Here is a 21431-nt window from a genome sequence, read left to right as displayed (position 1 = left end):
ACAGACACGATCACAAATCAAATTCAAAATACCGGACGAAGGACAAGGGAGACTCAGGGGCTTATATGCACAGACATTAAACAAGGGGCAGGTGATGACAATGACACAGGGGTGTGGTAACAAACGAGGAATCAAAACCAACGAGCAGGGCGGGACAAACAGGCAGGGAACACGGACATGACACCAGAGTGGAACCCAGAGTGACAGCTACGAGAGGGGGCGTTGCCCTACGTGACAAGTACAAACTCAATTCCAAGTGTGCTTGTTTACTTACTGATGTTTTTGCAGATTGTGGTAACAGGATTTGTAGTTTGACTTATTTTAGCTTTATGTAGTTATTAATGAATCAACAATAATTATGGTAGTTTACCGTCACTAGAAGTTAATGATGGAAAAATAGATCTTTTTAAAAACGCACATGCACATTCTTTTGAAACTTCAGCAGGGGGCAGTGTTGAGTCACAGAGCGCTAGGTGAGAGTTGTAATGGGAAGTTCAAGAAAGCGGTTAGTGTACCAATGACTTGATCCTTAACGCAGTCAGAAAATTGCTTGTACATCCTCTATCATGGTCTTATGATCTCAGTAGACAAAGTAATGCAGGAAGAAAGAAGACATGAAGTATCTTTTGATTGTCATTTTCTTTGTTCAAGGTTAGTAGTTTTTTTCTGTATAAAATGTGCAAATAATCCCTTTATGTATTAATGAACACTAAAGTCTTAAAGTGAGGTGACATCTTTAAGAAATGTGAAAATACGTGGTTAGTACTTAGGAGCAATAATATTCAGAGTTTGTTGCTGTAGGGATCAAGCAGACTTGGACAGAGAAGAAGTTAACTCTTCAGACTGGAGGTTCTGTCACCATCCCATGTCATTACGACAGACAATTTATTCAGCACGAGAAATACTGGTGTTATGATGATAAAGCAGAGTTCAATTACTGCAAGATTCTGGCGTATGCAAATACCACAGAGGGCAAAGTGACTGTGACTGACAAACCAGCTCAGAGTCTCTTTACTCTCACGATGAGAGATCTAGAGGAGGATCGTACTGGAACGTACTGGTGTGCTGTGGAGTTTGGAGGAATATTTCAACTAGATGTTACAGAGAAACTTTATTTCACAGTCACATCAGGTATGTGATTACACACTAAACCCACCACTGCTGAATCAATCCTGGTGTTCAGCAGGACTTGAATGAACACTGTACATGTTAACTCAATATGTCAGGAGTGAATTCAACACTCCACAGATTTGAGTCCAACACTGTATTTCTCTCCCAGTAACTAGTGATTAGTAAGATGTACCATACCAGTGGATTTGAGCACTTGATACAGTCTCAGCTGTGTTCTGTGTTCAGCTCCTGCGGTGTCAGTGAACAGGAACAGTGTGAGTGGAGAGGAGGGGAGCAGCGTCAGTGTTCAGTGTCTCTACAGTGCTGCATATCAGAATAAACACAAGCAGTGGTGCAGATCTACAGACTGGAGCTGCTACACAGTGGGGAGGACCTACACATCCCAGAATTCAGCAGTGCAGATCAGGGATGATGGGAAAACATCCTTCAAGGTGGAGATGACTGGACTGAAGAAGAGTGATGCTGGCTGGTACTGGTGCTCTGTTGGAGATGTACAGGTTCCTGTTCACCTCACAGTCACTGATGCACTCACAGGTATGTTTGCATGTACCTTTGTGTTTTAATGAAGTAATTAAATGGTGAAACTATATGTTGATGAACAATTGATGGTCCCAGTGTAGAAGTGAGTCAGTTTGACTCTTTTATATTTGGTCTCTGTTGTTTCCTGAATGCAACATTCTCAGTATGGAGATCAGAGGAAGCAACCAGAGACCATCTTAATGAAAAATGTTCTCACTGATACCACAATGTGTCTGAAATGTTAAGTTGTTCATTCTTTCCTCATACTGACAGGGACACCTGACAATGACAAAACCAGCATCAGAAAGACCACACCACAAACCAGACCAGGTACCATCACTAATATTGATCTATGTAAGTAATATGATTTTTGTCTGTTATGTTGGATAACTATTCCTACACCAACCATGTTCTCTACTACACACTTTTAAACACAACTGTCATCACATTTTCATTTCACAAAGTAGCACAAAGCTTCCTGTGTCACATCAGTTTGCTGTTTACACATCACACTTGATTCTATAATTGTTCATAAAACTCTGAATGTGAAAATACCATTTACAACAAACACAGTTTGGACACAGGAAAATACCACAGGGATGTGTGTGTGTAACGCCTGGTGGTCAGACTGTGGATCTATGTGTGTGTGTGCAAGCAGAGGTTCTTAATAACAGGAGGACAAAACATACAAACAGGCAACAGTGAGGGGAGAGACAGGCGAGGGGTAGACAGGACTCCAACAGTGAGGGGAGAGACAGGCTAAGGGAAGACAGGACTCCAACAGTGAGGGGAGAGACAGGTGAGGGAAGACAGGACTCCAACAGTGAGGGGAGAGACAGGCTAAGGGAAGACAGGACTCCAACAGTGAGGGGAGAGACAGGCGAGGGGAAGACAGGACTCCAACAGCGAGGGGAGAGACAGGCTAAGGGAAGACAGGACTCCAACAGCGAGGGGAGAGACAGGCTAAGGGAAGACAGGACTCCAACAGCGAGGGGAGAGACAGGCTAAGGGAAGACAGGACTCCAACAGTGAGGGGAGAGACAGGCGAGGGGAAGACAGGACTCCAACAGTGAGGGGAGAGACAGGCTAGGGGAAGACAGGACTCCAACAGTGAGGGGAGAGACAGGCTAGGGGAAGACAGGACTCCAACAGTGAGGGGAGAGACAGGCTAAAGGTAGACAGGACTTCAACAGTGAGGGGAGAGACAGGCTAAGGGTAGACAGGACTCCAACAGTAAGGGGAGAGACAGGCGAGGGGTAGACAGGACTCCAACAGTGAGGGGAGAGACAGTCTAAGGGTAGACAGGAGTCCAACAGTGAGGGGAGAGACAGGCGAGGGGAAGACAGGACTCCAACAGTGAGGGGAGAGACAGGTGAAAGGAAGACAGTAGTGATGGGACATCTGAAGCGAGGCTTCGAGACGTGTACCGAGTAAAAAGGGGCGTGTCCGATGAAGCCCCGCTTCGGAGCTTGTGTCATATTGAGCAAAATCATGTGATCAGCAACAAACGAGGCCTCGCATTACATCGGCGACGTCATTGCTTCATTTTGCGTATCGTTTTTCAAAATAAAAGCGCTATGAACCCTGTTGCTTCGTGGCTTGTAGTAGGTGGTTAAATTTAAAATCTGGAACGTTCTAAATTCTTTTTTGTTTGATCAGGATGTATATCAGATTCACACATCAAAAACAGACTAAAAACCATTGGAAACATTTTCCGTTTGGCAGACGCCCTTATCCAGAGCGACTTACATTTTATCTCATTTTTATATAAGTGAGCAATTGGGGATTAAGGGGCACCTCAGTCATGGCCTCAGGTCTGGGGATCGAACCCACGACCCTCTGGTTACAAGACCAGTTCCCTAACCACTTCCCCTTCCCTAACCACCAGGCCATGACTGCCAAACCAGATCTAGAACCCCCAAGAAGCAATTATTTTAAACACATTCTGTTTTTTTTAATCATTTTCTAACTCAAAATATTCAGTCTGCCTCAACAATCACTCAATTCCCAATATAGTAAAGTACAACATATCTTCATTGTCAAACAAGTCCATGTGACATACAAGAAAACCCAACACAACCACTAATGGTCAAGGATTAAATTGGCTACAAATCATTTTAATAATTAAAACATGATTTAATTGATTCTCCTGTTACTAAACATGAGTTTGATTGAAACTTTGTGACAATATTGCATTTACAAATTTTTGAAAGTATGATCCAACTGAATGACGAGGCTGTTATTTTCACCAGCAGATGTCACTAGTGAGTGATGAATGAAGCCACGAGTAATGAACCTTTTTGCAAAGCAAAGGGTTGGAAAGCTTCATTGCTTCAAGAGGCTTCATTTGCCGATCACTAGACAGGGGCAAAAGACAAAAACAGAACAAGATCAAACACCAGGAAGACAACCAGAAAATTCACAAAAAATACGCTCAGATGTCATTCGTAAAGAGATGGCAACACTTGGCAACACTAACACAAGGTTAGGCTGAAGGAGACAGGCTTAAGTACTAGTTCTAATTAACCTCAACAAAAAACAGCTGATTTCTAAAACTCTGGTGAGTGCGACCTCTGGTGGCGGGTGGAGGTAGTGACCTCAGATCCGTAGGATACAATAATCAGCAGTGAACTCATACAAGACAAACTTAGGCCTATATAGACAGACAAGCGACCCTCAGGTGTTGGGTTTCCAATTAGGCCACGCCCACCTGAGGGACAAACACAACATCACAACAACAGGACAACATGAAATACTGCCGCTGCTGACGGGGGCAGCCAGCAGGGGGCCTACAAAGCGTGATAGTATTTAAGCATTTAGTGTGACCTACTCCAAAACACCTAAAGAACTCTGGGAAGTACTGAAAGAAACCTGGTATAATTTACCTAATAATTACTTCAGAAACCTTCACGACAGTCTCCCCAAAAGAGTTCATCATGAGCTTAGTGTCAAACGTCACACTAAGATCTGACTTTTGACCGTAGAAGTAATTTTGTTCCAAATACCATGTTTTTAAAGTGTGTTTTAAAGAGGCCACATGAGAAACTGGAACGGTTTTAGGAAGTCAGACTGATATACTTAACTCAGTTATGCACAATACCATATGCAGTATATATATAATATATCATAATAAAAAAACACTAAATGAAACATTACAAAGAAACGATGAAAATGTGGTGGACAGAATTATATCATTATTTAATTAACTTGTGATTGTTCAGTTTAGAAAGTACCTTTGTCAGTTAAAATAGCATCACATTGACCACTGCCAGCTCCTCCATCATCTCAAAGTTTAACGTTACCCCACGTGTTAAGATCAGTAACTGGGCTGTACATCACAGCTCTCATTCAGAGCCAACAAAGATTATCCTCGTTTTGCAGCTGAAAGTCCAAATTCCCCTTGGTTCACTTGGAGAGGGACACATTTGCAAATGTCTAATTTCTCAGGATAAATTAGCGCTGCAAAGTCCACCAAACATCCTGTGACAAACTCCCCATCAGAGCTGGTCTGAGTGTTTCTTGCAGTGTTGTGGGATCACACAGCTGCTCCTGACTGCTGTATCCCTGGACAAGTGCAGCTCTGGAAAAAGATTCTTGCTGCTTTTGCAGTTTCGCTAGCAAATTTTCTGATGCCCATGTAGCTCAAGTTCTTGTACTTCTCTGCGTGTTTACTCTATTAACAGCGATTGAAATTGTTATCCTTAAAAACAGTTATCTGTTCTCCACAAACTAACCACAGAGCTTTACAGTTGACTTTAGTAAATCAGTATTTAGTCCATTCCTTGTTAAAACTCTGAATTCTGTATCAGTCTTTCTTTTTTTACCGCTAGCTGACATATTTAAGACAGTGTTCTCAAGTCTCACGCATTGAGCGTGTAACACACGCATTTTACCGTCTTCACACGCTCTCACGCCACACTTCCGATTTCACACGGCGAAAAAAGAAAAAAAAATCTAGTTTATTTACCTCTGATCCATATATATATATGTCGCCCTCCACTGGCGATCGATCGCGAAATACAACAACAACGTACCATCCCCCCCCCCCCCCCCCGCTCGACAACTTATGTTCGCCACCGACTCTCACACTCTGAAATGAATTCAAAACTTGAGAGCCCTGTTTAAGAGCTAAGAGCTGATGTCTTGAAAACTGCCCAACACATTCAGACACATTTGAGTGAAGGTGCATGAGTGAACTGACCAGACAGACACAATTTAAAAACAAAAACAAAATAGCTGCTTCAAACTTAAAGCAGTGTAGTTGTATTTCGAGCACCTATAGCAGTGTAACAGGTGTTGTAGTCACACATGTAGTTTTGACAGAGATAGTCAGAGGGCCAGATGTGTCCTGTGTGCTGTACAACGCCCACGTCTGGTATATAGTGTGCAACACGTTTACCTTTGCACATGTGGACTGTGTTGACTTTACAATGGCAAATGGCCTTGTCATAATGCAGAGAAGTTTCCCAATCTTCACAAACATTTCACACATTACCAGGCTTTCTAAAGATGATAAACACACCATTCCATTACAGTCTAGCTGCAGTCAGGAATGTCTCCTAGTCTCCTACAGAATTCACACCCTTTATGTTGATTCTTCTTCTTGTTCTGAGTTCTGAGGGGGCTAAAGCAAAATATAATATTCATATTCCCATGATTCTTTAGGTTGGGACACGAGAGACACTGGACAGTCTGACAAAAACAAACCCACGTGAGTGCAACAAACCCAAATTATTATTATGTGAGAACTTGCTGTAGAGAAGGAAGAAGGTTCTCGTGAGGCCAAACGTTGTTCCTGCAGGCTGTGCTGAGTTGTGTGTAATTAAACATTACAGTGATAGTGGAAGCTCTGGCATTTTAGTGGTTATCTGACTCTTTATAAAAAACTGTATTAGCTTCATAGCTGTTGAGGAAAAGTGAGTGTCAGATATCCAAGCGTTTCATCTGAGTGTGTCTTCCATCCCAGTTCCTCCTGCTGCAATGTCCTTGATTTTAAAAATGAATAAATACAACATGTACAAAAACGGATTGAACAAAGACATACTAACTTTGCCAGGCCTTTGTAATCTGCTATTTTGTGTTTTGACTCAAGATAAGGTTCACAGGAAGTGATGCGTTGTGGACGTCTCAGCAGTTCATGCCAATGTGATTCATCGATGGTTTGTTTTATGTTTCAGAGGTGTTGTGAAGTTCTGTATTTCACACAACTGAACCAGCTCTGATGTATGATTCTTGTGGCTTAAGATTGGCGATAATCTTATGGTGATAAGATTGTGGCCTATACTGTTGGATTTTTAAATCCTGATGAAATCTTTTGTACCAACATCTTCAACCACCGGCATCTTCAACCACTTCAATCAGCTGTTTATTCCTGGTCTAACCCCAGTGCCCAGTACATCACTCAACTCTATCTGCTTGTAATGAGTGGAATGTTATTTTTGTATTAGGAAAAGTTCCTGTTTACATTACTGTAAATTTCTGGGTCTAGACAGCTTGGACAGACCATGAAACATTAGAAAACGAATCGTTCTCATTCCAGAGATGATGATCTCACTTCCCTCTTCTGACAGTCTGTTCTTCATGTATGTAAACACTGTCATGTTTTGTGTTGTACTTATTATAGTGAATGTGAACATGTGCCATATGAATAAATCTTCATTAACATCATTGCTGATGTTGTGATTTTGTTGTAATGGAAGTTGAAATTCCAGAGTCAATAGTGTGGCTACACACACATCCCTACACTCTCTGAGGTTCCAGGAGTCTCTAGCAGTTTAATAGGGGCTCGCACATGCACACAGATTAGAGACAAATTAGAGCAAGGATTAGAGACAGATCTAACTTTGAGTTAGATTGAGGGACAGCATGAGAGAGGATATGTGTTTAAGGATTTCTAAATGAGTGTATGGCAGAGAATGTGCTTAATGTTTAGCACCAATAAATGGGCTACATGGGTTAGTGTGTTAAAATATTGTGCTATAAGAACCACGTGTTGGGTCTTAGCTGCAACAAAAACAATTAATGGAAAATATAATTTTAAAAGGCACATGCACATTCTTTGGAGACTTCAGCAGGGGGCAGTGTTGAGTCAGTGAGCGCTAGCTGAGTTGTAATAGGAAGTTCAAGAAAGTGGTCAGTGTACCAATAACTTGATCCTTTACACAGTCAGATAAGTGCTTGTACATCCTCTAACATGGTCTTATGATCTCAGTAGACAAAGTAATGCAGGAAGTAAGAAGACATGAAGTATCTTTTGATTGTCATTTTCTTTGTTCAAGGTTAGTAGTTTTTATGTACTGAAGGCTTTACTGTATACAATGTGCAAATAATCCCTTTATGTATTAATGAACACTAGTCTTAAAGTGAGATGACATCTTTAAGAAATGTGAAAATACGTGGTTAGTACTTAGCAGCAATAATATTCAGAGTTTGTTGCTGTAGGGATCGAGCGGACTTGGACAGAGAAGAAGTTAACTCTTCAGACTGGAGGCTCTGTCACCATCCCGTGTCATTACGACAGAGAATTTATTCAGAACAAGAAATACTGGTGTTATGATGCTTATGCAGCGTTCAATTACTGCAAGATTCTGGCATATGCAAATACCACAGAGGGCAAAGTGACTGTGACTGACAAACCAGCTCAGAGTCTCTTTACTGTCACGATGAGAGATCTAGAGGAGGATCGTACTGGAACGTACTGGTGTGCTGTGAAGATTGAAGGAATATTTCAACTAGATGTTACAGAGAAACTTTATTTCACAGTCACATCAGGTATGTGATTACACACTAAACCCACCACTGCTGAATCAATCCTGGTGATCAGCAGGACTTGAATGAACACTGTACATGTTAACTCAATATGTCAGGAGTGAATTAAACACTCCACAGATTTGAATCCAACACTGTATTTCTCTCCCAGTAACTAGTGATTAGTAAGATGTACCATACCAGTGGATTTGAGCACTTGATGCAGTCTCAGCTGTGTTCTGTGTTCAGCTCCTGCGGTGTCAGTGAACAGGAACAGTGTGAGTGGAGAGGAGGGGAGCAGCGTCAGTGTTCAGTGTCTCTACAGTGCTGCACATAAGAATAAACACAAGCAGTGGTGCAGATCTACAGACTGGAGCTGCTACACAGTGGGGAGGACCTACACATCCCAGAATTCAGCAGTGTGGATCAGGGAAGGGATAAAATTCTTCAAGGTGGAGATGACTGGACTGAAGAAGAGTGATGCTGGCTGGTTCTGGTGCTCTGTTGGAGATCTACAGGTTCCTGTTCACCTCACAGTCACTGATGCACTCACAGGTGTGTTTGCATGTACTTTTGTGTTTTAATGAAGTAATTAAATGGTAAAACTATATGTCGATGAACAGTCAATGGTCCCAGTGTACAAGAGTAGAAGTGAGACAGTTTGACTCTTTCATATTTGGTCTCTGTCGTGTCCTGAATGCAACATTCTCAGTATGGAGATCAGAGGAAGCAACCAGAGACCATCTTAATGAAAAATGTTCTCACTGATACCAGAATGTGTCTGAAATGTTAAGTTGTTCATTCTTTCCTCATACTGACAGGGACACCTGACAATGACAAAACCAGCATCAGAAAGACCACACCACAAACCAGACCAGGTACCATCACTAGTATTGATCTATAGTTTATGTAACCAAGTAATGTTACATTTGATAACTATTAAGTTTTTTATTCTTTCTTCATAGGGACAATGACAACTGACATTAAGAAAACCAATATCAGAAATATCAGTCCACACACCACTCCAGGTACCAGAGCAGATAGTGTTATGTTCACAATCACAACGTGTTTGATGTTATGAACTAAGCTGGTTAGGTTGGAAAACTATTACTACATTAATCATACACACTATTACACAAACATATTTTAAATTACATAACCACTAATCACGCCTGTATCACATTTCTCATGTGACAAGGCTGCACAGAGCTTCCTGTGTCGCACCGTCATAATTTGGAGTAATGTACGTTTGCCTGGGTGGTGTGATGTTATGGGAAATGCACTGAGACGTGGTTGTGTTGTTTTGGGAATTTATTTAGAATTTTCATTTTAGAAGAATTTTAGAAATTTAGACAGTCTAAAACATTACTGCAGTGAGTATACTTTTGGTCAGTTCTGTAAGAGTTCTTTTTAGTTTTCTGGTTAACAACCTCACACGTCGTCTTCTATCTGATTAACACCATGACACCATAATTATTCCTGACAGTGTCACATTTTCTCATACAGCTGGAACTCACAGCAATACAACTGAAAACAAAGAACAAACCCATAAGAACATGTAAGACCCTTCACTGTTGATCACTTCTACACATCTTACCAGGGTCCATGACAGCAAACATATTGTTGTGCCAAAACACATCTTTGACCAGATAAATGTATTAAACATCACTGGTTACACTTCACAGTGATGTAAAATACATGATGTAAACTCTCTAATTACTCTCCTCTTATGAATTTAGTTAATAATGACATGTGTTAACAAATATTTCACCTCTACAGGGAAGAAAGTATCACAGTCATTTGCAGTCTGATGGGGGTGGGACTTCTGCTGACCGTTCTGGTTTGTAGCATCTGTATGTCAAAGAGGAAGTGTAGTAAGTGTCCCTGACGTGGGTAAGACCTAAAGACATTTGAAGATATTGCTATTAAAAACACTTTAAAACATCCTGAAAGGCAGCGTTGATTTTAGTTATTGTACTTAAGTACTCTTACCACTTCACTTTAAACACGAACACTGCAGTGGTCAGTCATGGGTCATTCACAGGATGTATGAGAGGGGTTTTAAGCGTGTTGCTTGAGTGTCAGTGTCTCTACTATAGTAGACTGGACTGTAATTGAAAATGTCCAGCAAAGCAAATGTCCTTTGGTCAAAACTGACCTCTGATATCTTATGTGCAAATTGTTTATGTCAAACAAAGCAACAGAGGAGTTGTAGTTTCACTTACAAACACCAACTCCAAAATTGATAAACTCTGATCAATAAATGTTTCTAAAGTGTCTGGAGAGTGTAGTTTAACTGGCTATTAACTAACTGATATTATCTAACTATCACTTCAATCATATCCAGAAGTATCAAGGTCAGCCGGCTCTGCAGAGACAGACACACACACTGCAGCCTCCACGGTTAGTACTGAACTTCATGTGTGGTCCCTGTCATGGTACTGATTAGCTGAAAAACAGGGAGTTCTGAATTACTTCTTAAAATGCTTAAAACTCTCTCCTGCTCTTTCAGTCTGATACGGTGCTGTACAGTTCAGTTGGTTTCAAGTCAAAGAAGTCAAAACAAAATATCTTGGAGAAGGTCTGATTATTCTGAAACAATCATTAACACAAACATATCAATTGTATTGTTGTTGTTATTTCTCCTTGTTTAGAGGGTCTGATGAGATGCATCATTATTGTTTGTGTGTGATAGCTAACAGTACAGTATAAACTGGCTTTAGTTGTCTGTAAGAATTACGTATTAGGCTTCACTGATAAGTCCATGTTAAGTATCTTGGAGATGAAGTAAAGCTTTTAATAACCAGCAGTTGTGCTGATGAAGACGTTGGCTGATCTTCATCCTTAACTTCTCCCCTGTTCCAACAGCCTCCAGGTGCTCATGATGACATCATCTACACTTCTGTTGCTAACCGTTAAAACTCGTGTGTTGGTCCTATCATTGCTCACCAAGCAGACAGTAAGTACTCTCATTTAACGTCATCATTTGATCTTATTCATTCATCAACAACTTCTCCAGCAATTTTATTTAATTTCCAATTTTTACATCATTATAATTTAAACACTTTTGGGGTCTGTAGGGTATCAGATGTGTTGTCAGAATACTAAAACTGCTTTATAAGGCAGATATAGACGTGGACGTAAGAGAACAGGGCAGTTATGGGGTGTAGTTCTTTAGTTCTTTTACCCCCCTCCTCCCAGAATGTTTAACCCTCATCACATGATCTGACGTGGCAGGGCCTTAGTGTTGTAGGAACAGAAAGATACCGCACTTCAATGACTTCAGTGACTTTAGCTGGCCTGTGAACTTTATTCAGGAGATCCTCATTTGAATCTTTCCAGCAAAGCATTACTGCTGGAAAATCAATTTAATGATGAATATGACTGACAACCATAGAATAACATCAACTTACAAAAAATCTCAAGAAGTTCCTCAGGATCTCACACAGTTCCAGGCTTGCAGTAGTAGTCAGTGTGTCTAACGTTCACATCTCACTGTCACCTGAACCCCGCCAGGTCTCACTCACCAATCACGTCTCCTTCCAACTCCAGCCCACAATCAGCAGTTCACTCATTATTATTTGCACCCATTTCTCATTTCAAACTGTTTAACCCCCACAGGGTCCTGAGTTCAGTGTTTCACATCGATGGTCTGAGACGCCTCCTCACTGATGAGAGTCCTGTGTGTCTCCCCTCTGCTGTAATCACAACTCCTATACTCTCTTAATTAAACGCTGCATCGTTTGTCTCTCTCTACTCAGTCATACTACAGTGGAACATTTAGTCTATGGTGAAACAATGTTTTCAGAACTTCTTTCTGTGACGGGCAGGGAGTGCGAACAAAAAGGAAGCGATTACAAGTCTCAGGGCAAAAGGATGGTTTAATGAAGAAGTGTGCAAACCAAAAACCCGTGAGTAGATCCGAATTAAGGATATAATGACCAGCGGTCAACTGGTACAAAGACAAGACATATATAATTTGCTATAATTTGCATATATAATAATGCAGCTGTGCATTTTTATGCTGACGACTCAGTTATTTATTGCCATGCAAAATCGGTTGCCCTTGTTTTTGAGCATCTGCAATCTGCTTTTGATATTATTCAAAATTATTTTTGAATAATATATTTTTGAAAATATCTCAATTATTACAACTTCGTCTATTATTAAATTCAAGTAAGACTAAGGGAATGGTATTTTCCAATAAGAAAAAGGTATCTTTACCTCTTCCTACTATCACTACTGCACAGGGATTGCCTATCAACTTTGTAAATTCTTATAAATACCTTGGCATCACCATAGATGATAATTTAACCTTTAACCCCCATATTGAAAACCTGCTTATAAAACTTAAGTTGAAACTTGGCTTCTTTTTTCGAAACAAATCTTGTTTCTCATACAACGCCAGGAAACAGCTGGTTTCTGCTACTTTTATGAGTCTGTTAGATTATGGGGATATTGTGTATATGAATGCCTCAGCCTGCTCATTGCGAATGTTGGATGCTGTCTACCATGGAGCTCTTAGATTTATCACAGGCACTAAAGCTTTCACACATCATTGTACGTTATATTCTTTAGTAAATTGGCCTTCTCGTACACAATCTACATTGGTACACATTTATTTACAAATCTATTCTGCGTCTGGTACCATCATATTTGTCATGTTATTTCTTACGTAAACAGCAACGTCATAGCATTCGCTCCCAAGATTTTATTACATTCAGTGTTCCGTCAATTCGTTCTGAACTTGGCAAAAAGGCATTCTCTTTCTCTAGTCCCTCCATCTGGAACATGCTTCAGCGGAATCAGAAGCTGTCCAGTTTGGTTACACTTGGCGAGTTTAAAGTTATATTGAAAGATCTGGAAAATACATTTTTAGGCACTTGCACTTGTTTTAAATGAAAGTTTATTTTTTGACGATACTGCATGTAAATTGTAATGATTTGTATGTATATGTTTTTTGTATAACTTTTTTATATTGTTGTTTTTTTAAAAACAGGTCTCTCTTGTAAATGAGTCTGTAAGCCTCAAGAGATTATCCTGTCTAAATAAAGGAATAATAATAATAATAATATATAGACAAACAAACGACCCTCAGGTGAGACGGAAAACAACAACAACAGCTGCTGTGGACGGAGGCGGCTGGTAGGGGGTCGCCTCACCGTGACAGACCCCCCCACCAAGCCGCACTCTCCTCCACTGGGTGTGTGGCACACAGCGGCTGCACACAAAACACGAAGGGGCAGGAAGGCAGGGACAGGCAGGAACACACCTCCTGCAGTCCGGGAGCTGAAACACAAAACACACAAACATTAAACAGCTCACCTCCCCGGGCGGGACCCTGGACTGACCGGGCCGTTTAACCACACAAAACCACGCCCCAGTCGGTCACAGGGCCCTCACGCCCTAACCAGCCTTTGGCTGGTGAGCCCCACAGGTGTGAGGACGAGGAGCTACGGCTCCTTGTTCGTCCGAGGTGTATGTGTGTGTGTGCAGGTTACCTCCCTGGGGCGTGGCTACATCACCTCGTGGACCTACCTCCCCCCAGAGCTGACCCCTGCCTTCTGCTAGGGGTCACCCCAGCCTCCCGGGGAGTCAACCCCTCCCGGGGCCCCTCATCGCAAGGTGGACTCCTCCACCCAACCCAGGAGCGCCAGAGACCGAGGCCCAGAGCACCCCCCGTCGCGGGCTAGGGAGCAGCCCCAAGGGCCTCCTGGTCACCCCGGGCAGGAGGGAGGATCTCCATCTCCAGCAGGAGCTTCTTAGACCGGAGCCCCATGGTCCCCAAACATCCGGGGGCCACAGCCCTCTAGGGAGGGGCTCTTCATGACCGGGCTCCGGTCACCCCACAATATAAGGGGGCTCCTGCCAGGTGAAGACCCCCACAAGGTCCAGGAACACCACGACACCGCCAGGGAGAAGCACCTGCACTGAAACAGAAACACACACACACACACACACACACACACACACACACACACACGCCCCACCGACGCCCTCCGTGCCATACCCCGTGGCACGGGACCACAGCCGCCGCCCCCCCCCCCCCCAAAACACATTTAAGGGGAGGAGCAAGCATGGAATTACATACAACAACAACAGTTCACGAGCACGCTAGGACACAACGAACACGCAAACACTAGACAAACAAAAAACCATGTACAAAATGATGAACGAATGAGACATGCGCGCTCGGTAGGTTGTGACGTGCTGCTCAGGTTCGCAATCGCTCCCCCACATAAAACACAAGACGAAAGGGGAGCGAGGCGACAGTGACGAGCAGCACCAACGTCACACACAAAACACAGAACACAACCGAGCGACACACACCGATCTACGTTGCCGTTCGCGCGTACACACCAACACCACACAAGACGAAGAGTTTTCCCAGAAAGACAGCCCTGGTCCTCGCCAAATGCACGGCGGATCACTTCATGAAACACTACGCAGACAATGTCATGGGCAGTCATGGCCTGGCGGTTAGGGAACTGGTCTTGTGATCGGAGGGTCGTGGGTTCGATTCCCAGACAGGCCATGACTGAGGTGCCCTTGAGCAAGGCACCTAACCCCAACTGCTCCCCGGGCGCCGGGCTAGGGCTGCCCACCGCTCTGGGTACGTTTGATCCACAGCCCCCTAGTAATCACTAGTGTGTGTGTGTGTGTGTTCTGACTGCACAGATGGGTTAAAAGCGGAGGACAAATTTCGATTGGGGTGTAAAAATCACAATTGACAAAATATGGCACATTTCATTTCATTTCATTTTCATTTCACAAACACTTACCACGAGACATGACCATGAACGAAGGAGAAAGAAAAGGAGACTGGCGGCTTCCGAAAGTGGCTGGTCATTCTGTGACGAGCAGGGTGAGCGAACTAAAAGGAAGCGATCACGCCAAGTCTCGGGGGAAAAAGGATGGTTTAATGAAGAAGTGCGCAAACCAAAAACCCGTGAGTAGATCCAAATTAAGGAAATAATGACCAGCGGTCAACTGGTACAAAGACAAGACATATATAGACAAACGACCCTCAGGTGAGACGGATCACGGGCTCCGCCCACCTGAGGGACGCACACAACGCAACAAAACAACAACAACAACAGCCGCTGTGGACGGAGGCGACCGGTAGGGGGCCGCCTCACCATGACACTTACTTTTTTGTTGTACCTGAATTAGTAATTACATTTATTCATTATATAAGTTGTTAACATTATTGATGCATTTGTTTTGGGTATAAAACATGTTTGTAATTTGTTTTAAGATTTTGTTGTCTAAATCTTTGGTTAATAAAAATGATAGTATGTATTAAACTTCTGAATCTTCAGAAAACCACTGAAACCTTTGTGCACACTTTCACAGCGGTACATTGTGCACACAGCATCATGGCACATAAAGCAGCCACAGAGACATCTGTGTCTCCATCAAAAACAGGGAGCTGTCATGTTTGTGTGGGTTCCAGTGGTTGGAGCAGTATTGGTATTTCTGGTTAACAGTGTAACCTGGACTTCCGGTTATGGCGTCTTAGTGAGAGGCTGCACAACGTGAGGCACGCTGGTAAATCTTCTTTAAAAATTCTTAAATTTGACCAACAAACGTATTTTTTATTTGTATTGAACTTGCGAGTGTTCACCGAACATAATGCCACCAAAATGTGCCAAATCTGTCCAACAACCGGGCAAAATAAGTCAGCAAGACGGTGGTGCTAACTTGTCTGTGACTATTGTTAGCAAGATAGCTCTGGATACTCCGACCGATACACAAGAAGCGGAAAATACACTGACAAACAGTGATATTCTCAGAGAAATTCTCTCGCTTAAAGATTCAATGAACAAACAATTGACCGACATGCTCAAAGCAATTAATGACATAAAAGGTGAAATTCAGTCACACTCGCAAAGAATTAGCGAGACGGAGGAACGAATTTCACAAACTGAAGAAGACGTGATGTCGCTTCAAAGCAAAGTGAGCCTACTGGAGAAAACGGTGGAAACGCTCCGTGACAAAGTTACTGAACAGGAGGACAGGAGCAGACGCTCTAATTTAAGACTGGTTGGACTGCCTGAAAAAACAGAGGGCTCCGATTTGTGTATGTTTTTGGAGAAATGGCTGAAAGCGACATTTGGTGAAAGCTTCACCTCACCCCCCGTTATAGAGCGAGCACACAGGATCGGGCCAGTTAATCCGAAACACACAACGCCAGGGGTGGTAATAATGAAGTTTGTGAACTGGCGAGATCGGGAGACAGCACTGAAAGCAGCCAGGAGAAGGACGGATCTGTGCTACGAGAGACAGAGTCTCACTTTTTCCTGATCTGTCGGCGGAGACCCGCAAACTCCAACACAGCTTCGATGAAGTGAAAACCCGGTTTCGCGCGCTGGGTGTGTGGTATGGCATGCTATATCCAGCCCATCTTATCATCACACACAACGACAAACGCCGGATCTTCAAATCGGTCACAGAGGCCGAAAAATAGATCCAAGAGATAAGCTGAGTTCGTATGCTGGTGGCCACGCTGACAACTAACGATTCACATTCGCTGACACAATGGGTCTGTCTCAAAACCTAGTGAGCTCTCTACGTAGGCATTGACTATGTAGAGAGCTGTCTAACTAGACAACGTTCTAACCGCCATCCAGCCTCATAAGGCACATTATTGGGACGCTCTAGTTAGACAGCGACTGCGTCACGACTTGGCCCCGCCCACAGCACGCGCCCGCTGTTTACTCACCTCAACTGCGCTAAACACCTCGGGTAATCGCTATACCGGCATTATGGACGAACCTGTTGCAGTTTTTATTGCAATTTTAATTGTTTTTGCGCTGGAGGAAGAGCGACGGAGACGTGAAAGCCGACGTGCTGCAGCCAGACGCCGAAATTTAAGAAGACGAACGCTGATTTCTGTCCTTGAACGGGTAAGATCTGCTCAGATTTTCTCGGAGGTAAAAACTTTCCTCCTGTACTTGATTTCAACAATTAATCCCCCCCTATTATAATGCTGTCTTTTAAGCATAAAAGGTATGTTTTTAAAGGATAAAACTCATCTGCAAATACGCATTTTATACATTTTATTTTATGCAAAGTGATACAAATATACATATGTAGACAATTCATTTTAAATAAATAAATAAATAGATCGATCAAATTAGAACATGCGTGAACAGTTAATTTACAAAACAGATAAGTGATATTCTTTAAACACGAAGTAAATCACTTTTCTGTTTCGGAAAATAACTTCACACACACACACACACACACACACACACACACAAGTTATTTTTCCATTTCTTGCAGGGAGAAAGACCTACAAGATACTGTGCTCTGAACACAAGTGTACCACTTCTGAGAATATTACTGGACGACACCCAAATCAAATCAAAGTTTATTTGTATAGCGCTTTTCACAACACATGTCACAAAGCGCTTTACAGGATTTAAAAGGTTAACAATACTATGGGTCCAGAACCCTAATGAGCAAGCCAAAACACCCAAGACACCAAGCCTGACTTTTGCCTGAACCGTGAATCCCTGAAAGTGCTTTTACAACTCATCAACCATGAGAGCACCCATGGTTGGGGGGGAGCCATCGAAGTGTTGGTTTCTTTTTTGGTTGGCCTGTGGCACATCATACCGCATTGTATCCCGTGATTTTTCTATGCCCCGTTCTACAGTGCACCATGTAATTCACAGAGTGGCCAATGAAATGCGGCGAATCCTTCTGAAAGTTATCCGGCACCCAAAACCAGAAGAACTGCAGAGCATCTCTGATGGCTTTGTGAGGCTGGGAAACCATGGAGCTTTCCACTCTGTAGTTGGTGCAATAGATGGGTGCCATGTGCGAATCAAAGCCCCTGCCTGTGTCACTCTGCACAACATCTGCATGGGAGCAGTAGATGTTGTTCAGCCTGAGGAGGAAGCAGATGAAGATGAAGCTGATATGCAGGAAGACGACGACATTACAGCTGTCAGTGGCCACCAATTACGGGAGCAACTTTGTGCCAACATTGCTGGTGTCCAGTGATTTTATTAAACCAGTAACAAATAAATCAGTTTTGTTTTCATTAAATGTTATACATTTGCACTGCCAGCATTAAGATGCTTTATAATTCAGGAAAATACAACATTTTAACCTCAGTGTTCTACACAAACGCTTCGAGTGTAATCAAACATTTTGCAATATCTACCTAATTTTAAATAGTTTAGAAAGATGTCTAAATGCATGAATATTAAGCAATTATTAGCTTAATATTAGCTTATACTGTAACTGACAATGCATTAGTTACATATTAACTATTTAGTTTTCTAAAGCAGGTTTTCTATCAACTTATTTGCCACAAACCTATCATTTTATTATTGTAATCAGAACCAGTTAGCTAGCTGGTTTAGTGTATCAAAGTGTAACAGCTGCATCATTTAAGATGGAACAGAATAAGAATATATTATCGTTTAATAACTAACTAGTTTGGCTAAAATAAGCTCTTACTTCCAAGCTGAGAGAGCAGAGTTTTTCTGCCCGGTGAAGAGCCTCTCTCTTTCTATTCTAGCCTTTATAAAGGCTTCGATTGCTGATCTGGTCCCTAAAAGAGTGGAAATCATTTGTATATCTGAACACTGGCTATCACGTTAAAAAGCCCACATACATGTCTTATTAACCCAGCAGGGCTAACAAACTATACAAGAAAGGAATAACTAAGATAACTAATAAAATATTACAGTGACTGATAAAAAACGCTTTTAGATGGGCTGTTAGCATCAGCTGTTCGCATCAGCCCATCTAAAACAGTGCTCTGACGCTTCAAAACCCGCTAGCATAAATGCTAACGCATCGATATATAAAAAACTGGAAAAAGGCCACCGACTAACCCAATAAATCGCTAATTTGTGTTCTGTTATGCCAAGAAAACCCATAAAATACCACACTTACGCTATAAAACTTAAATAACTTACATTTGAAAATGACTTCGCCGCTGGCCGTCCTTCTTCCGTCCGCCATGATGAAAAAAGTTTTTCTGCGCCGTGCTGCCCCGCGTTGCATCATGGGATTGCCTTACCGGCTGAGGACGGGTCTAATGCTCACTTATTACAGGGTCAGATTAAGATATCTTAGTAGACAGCATTTTAAGGTATCTAAGAATTGAGACAGCCTACTTCTCGGGAACGCGCATCCTATGACGTAAAATGCTGTCTATGTAGAGAGCTCACTAGGTTTTGAGACAGACCCAATATCTCTTTTCAACTAATATAGAGCAATCAGGTGGGAAAAAGACTGAATTCAACAGTGTAGTAAGTTACATCTGCACAGGCAGAATATCTACTGGTGTATATATTTTAAACATAGTTAAACAATGAAAAACAATATAACGTTCTCCTTAGCATTTTATTGTTTATTCAGCACATACTTGTATCACTGGTATTAATCCGTTTTGTTTTGTTTGTTTGGTCATAATATATATATTTTTTTACTAGCAAGCCCACGTGGGGCTTATTGTTATGAGTGAAGCATTATACGTTACCCACTTTGTGGATGGAATGTTTCATATAACCAAAGTTCATCGTTTAGTAGGGTTTAACATCACATTTCGTTTGGGGAAATGTGTGGGGGTGTATTTTAAGGGTCTCACTCTAATAATCTTGATATGGAAATTGTTTACATTGTTTGAACTTGAGAATAAGAAGTGGTTAACCTTGCATGTTTTGCTGAAGGTTTACAGTTACTTCATCTGTGTCTGATGGCTCAGTTATAATTGTGTCTAGCTGGAATGTGAGAGGTCTAAACAAAATTGTCAAGCTTAAACAGGTACTGGGCCGAATCAAGCAGATGAAAACAACAGTGTGTTTCCTACAAGAGACACACTTGCTAGATAAAGATGTGAATAGAATAAGATCTAGATGGCCTGGTCAAGTATTTTCTTCCAGCTTTACTTCTCATGCCAGGGGGGTCATAATATTAGTACATAAATCAATTCCCTTTGAATTGAAAAATAAATATTTGGATCCATCTGGAAGATTTATTATACTTAAAGGTACTGTAATCTCTACATTGGTCAATCTGGTATGTATATATGCCCCCAACGGGGATGACCCTGCCTTTTACAAACATCTCTTTTTAACAATGTCAATGTATAATGGTCAGTTTATAATTGGTGGAGATTTTAATTGTGTAATTAATCCTACAATAGATCGTTCAAATAGCTCGGATAATTCTCACCAACAAGCCAGGAAAGCCATTGTAAAGTTTATGAAAGATCTGAATTTAGTGGAGATTTGGAGACAACTGTATCCTACTAAGACTGAATTTTCATGCTATTCTAGTACATATAAAACATATTCACGAATAGATTACTTTCTGATCTCATCTGGTCTGATATCTAGGGTCCAGAAGTGTGGGTATGAGGCTATACTACTATCTGACCATGCCCCAATTATCCTATCAATTAAATTTCCCAATTTTTATTCATCTCCACCTCCATTCAGATTCCAGGCAAAATGGCTGAACTCAACTAAGTTTGAAGTATTTCTTGATGAAAAAATATCAGATTACTTCACCTTTAATACAAATCAGACAAGTGCATCAATAAAATGGGAAGCGTTTAAGGCCTATATAAGGGGGGGAAATAATGAGTTACACTAGACACGAATCTAAATTACATCTAAACAAATTGAAAGATATTGAAAAGCAAACCAAAGAGCTGCAAGACCAACTGTATCATAGTGATGACGCTGAAAAACATAACAGACTTCTGTTATTAAAATCGGAATATAACGAACTCACTACTAACAAAATAGCTACAAGCCTACTGTGGCTAAAACAGTCATACTACGATCAAGGTGAGAAGGCTGGGAAACGTCTGGCTTGGAGATTTAAAAAAATACAGACATACGGAGCCATTAATTCAATTATACTTGACAATGGAGTTAATTTAATGGATCCAAAAGATATAAACAATGCTTTTGCAGAATATTATGGAAATTTGTATAAATCCCAGTACCCAGACAACACAAATGAGCAGGATCAGTTTCTGGGCCAACTCCAGTTCCAAA

The 21431-nt window shown here is 41.7% G+C and overlaps 2 protein-coding genes and 2 long non-coding RNA genes across 5 annotated transcripts; 3 read left to right on the top strand and 1 right to left on the bottom strand.

Moving 5' to 3' along the window:
• Positions 1–521: 521 nt before the first annotated feature.
• On the top strand, positions 522–7204 carry LOC143483207 (polymeric immunoglobulin receptor-like). Its single transcript, XM_076982020.1, has 6 exons — positions 522–651; positions 802–1131; positions 1357–1665; positions 1924–2004; positions 6316–6361; positions 6828–7204. The coding sequence occupies exons 1-6, from the start codon at positions 615–617 to the stop codon at positions 6859–6861; spliced, it is 837 nt and encodes a 278-aa protein (XP_076838135.1). The 5' UTR covers positions 522–614; the 3' UTR covers positions 6862–7204.
• Positions 7205–7801: 597 nt separating this feature from the next.
• Positions 7802–15575, top strand: LOC143483061 (polymeric immunoglobulin receptor-like). Of its 2 annotated transcripts, XR_013122377.1 has the most exons (12): positions 7802–7928; positions 8092–8421; positions 8647–8952; positions 9219–9275; positions 9363–9425; positions 9904–9955; positions 10177–10271; positions 10745–10800; positions 10910–10978; positions 11266–11356; positions 12019–12097; positions 12228–15575. XR_013122377.1 is itself a non-coding variant. In XM_076981752.1 (11 exons), exons 1-10 carry the CDS (start codon positions 7892–7894, stop codon positions 11314–11316), a joined length of 1116 nt encoding a protein of 371 aa, XP_076837867.1. In that variant the 5' UTR covers positions 7802–7891; the 3' UTR covers positions 11317–11356; positions 12019–15575. The 2 variants fall into 2 exon arrangements, 1 of the variants encoding a protein (XP_076837867.1); XM_076981752.1 differs by having other exon boundaries at positions 12019–15575.
• A 1219-nt stretch (positions 15576–16794) lies between these two features.
• Positions 16795–18118, top strand: LOC143483274 (uncharacterized). The gene is made up of 2 exons (XR_013122461.1): positions 16795–17306; positions 17686–18118. It is a non-coding gene; the product is annotated as an uncharacterized LOC143483274 (long non-coding RNA).
• LOC143483273 (uncharacterized) lies at positions 17960–19606 on the bottom strand. Its single transcript, XR_013122460.1, has 2 exons — positions 19338–19606; positions 17960–18295 (listed from the first exon to the last, which is right to left on the bottom strand). It is a non-coding gene; the product is annotated as an uncharacterized LOC143483273 (long non-coding RNA).
• Positions 19607–21431: the final 1825 nt, after the last annotated feature.

This window comes from Brachyhypopomus gauderio, chromosome 19 (genome assembly GCF_052324685.1).
Source record: "Brachyhypopomus gauderio isolate BG-103 chromosome 19, BGAUD_0.2, whole genome shotgun sequence".
Taxonomy (NCBI): Eukaryota; Metazoa; Chordata; class Actinopteri; order Gymnotiformes; family Hypopomidae; genus Brachyhypopomus; species Brachyhypopomus gauderio.
This window is presented reverse-complemented; position numbering and strand designations above follow the sequence as displayed.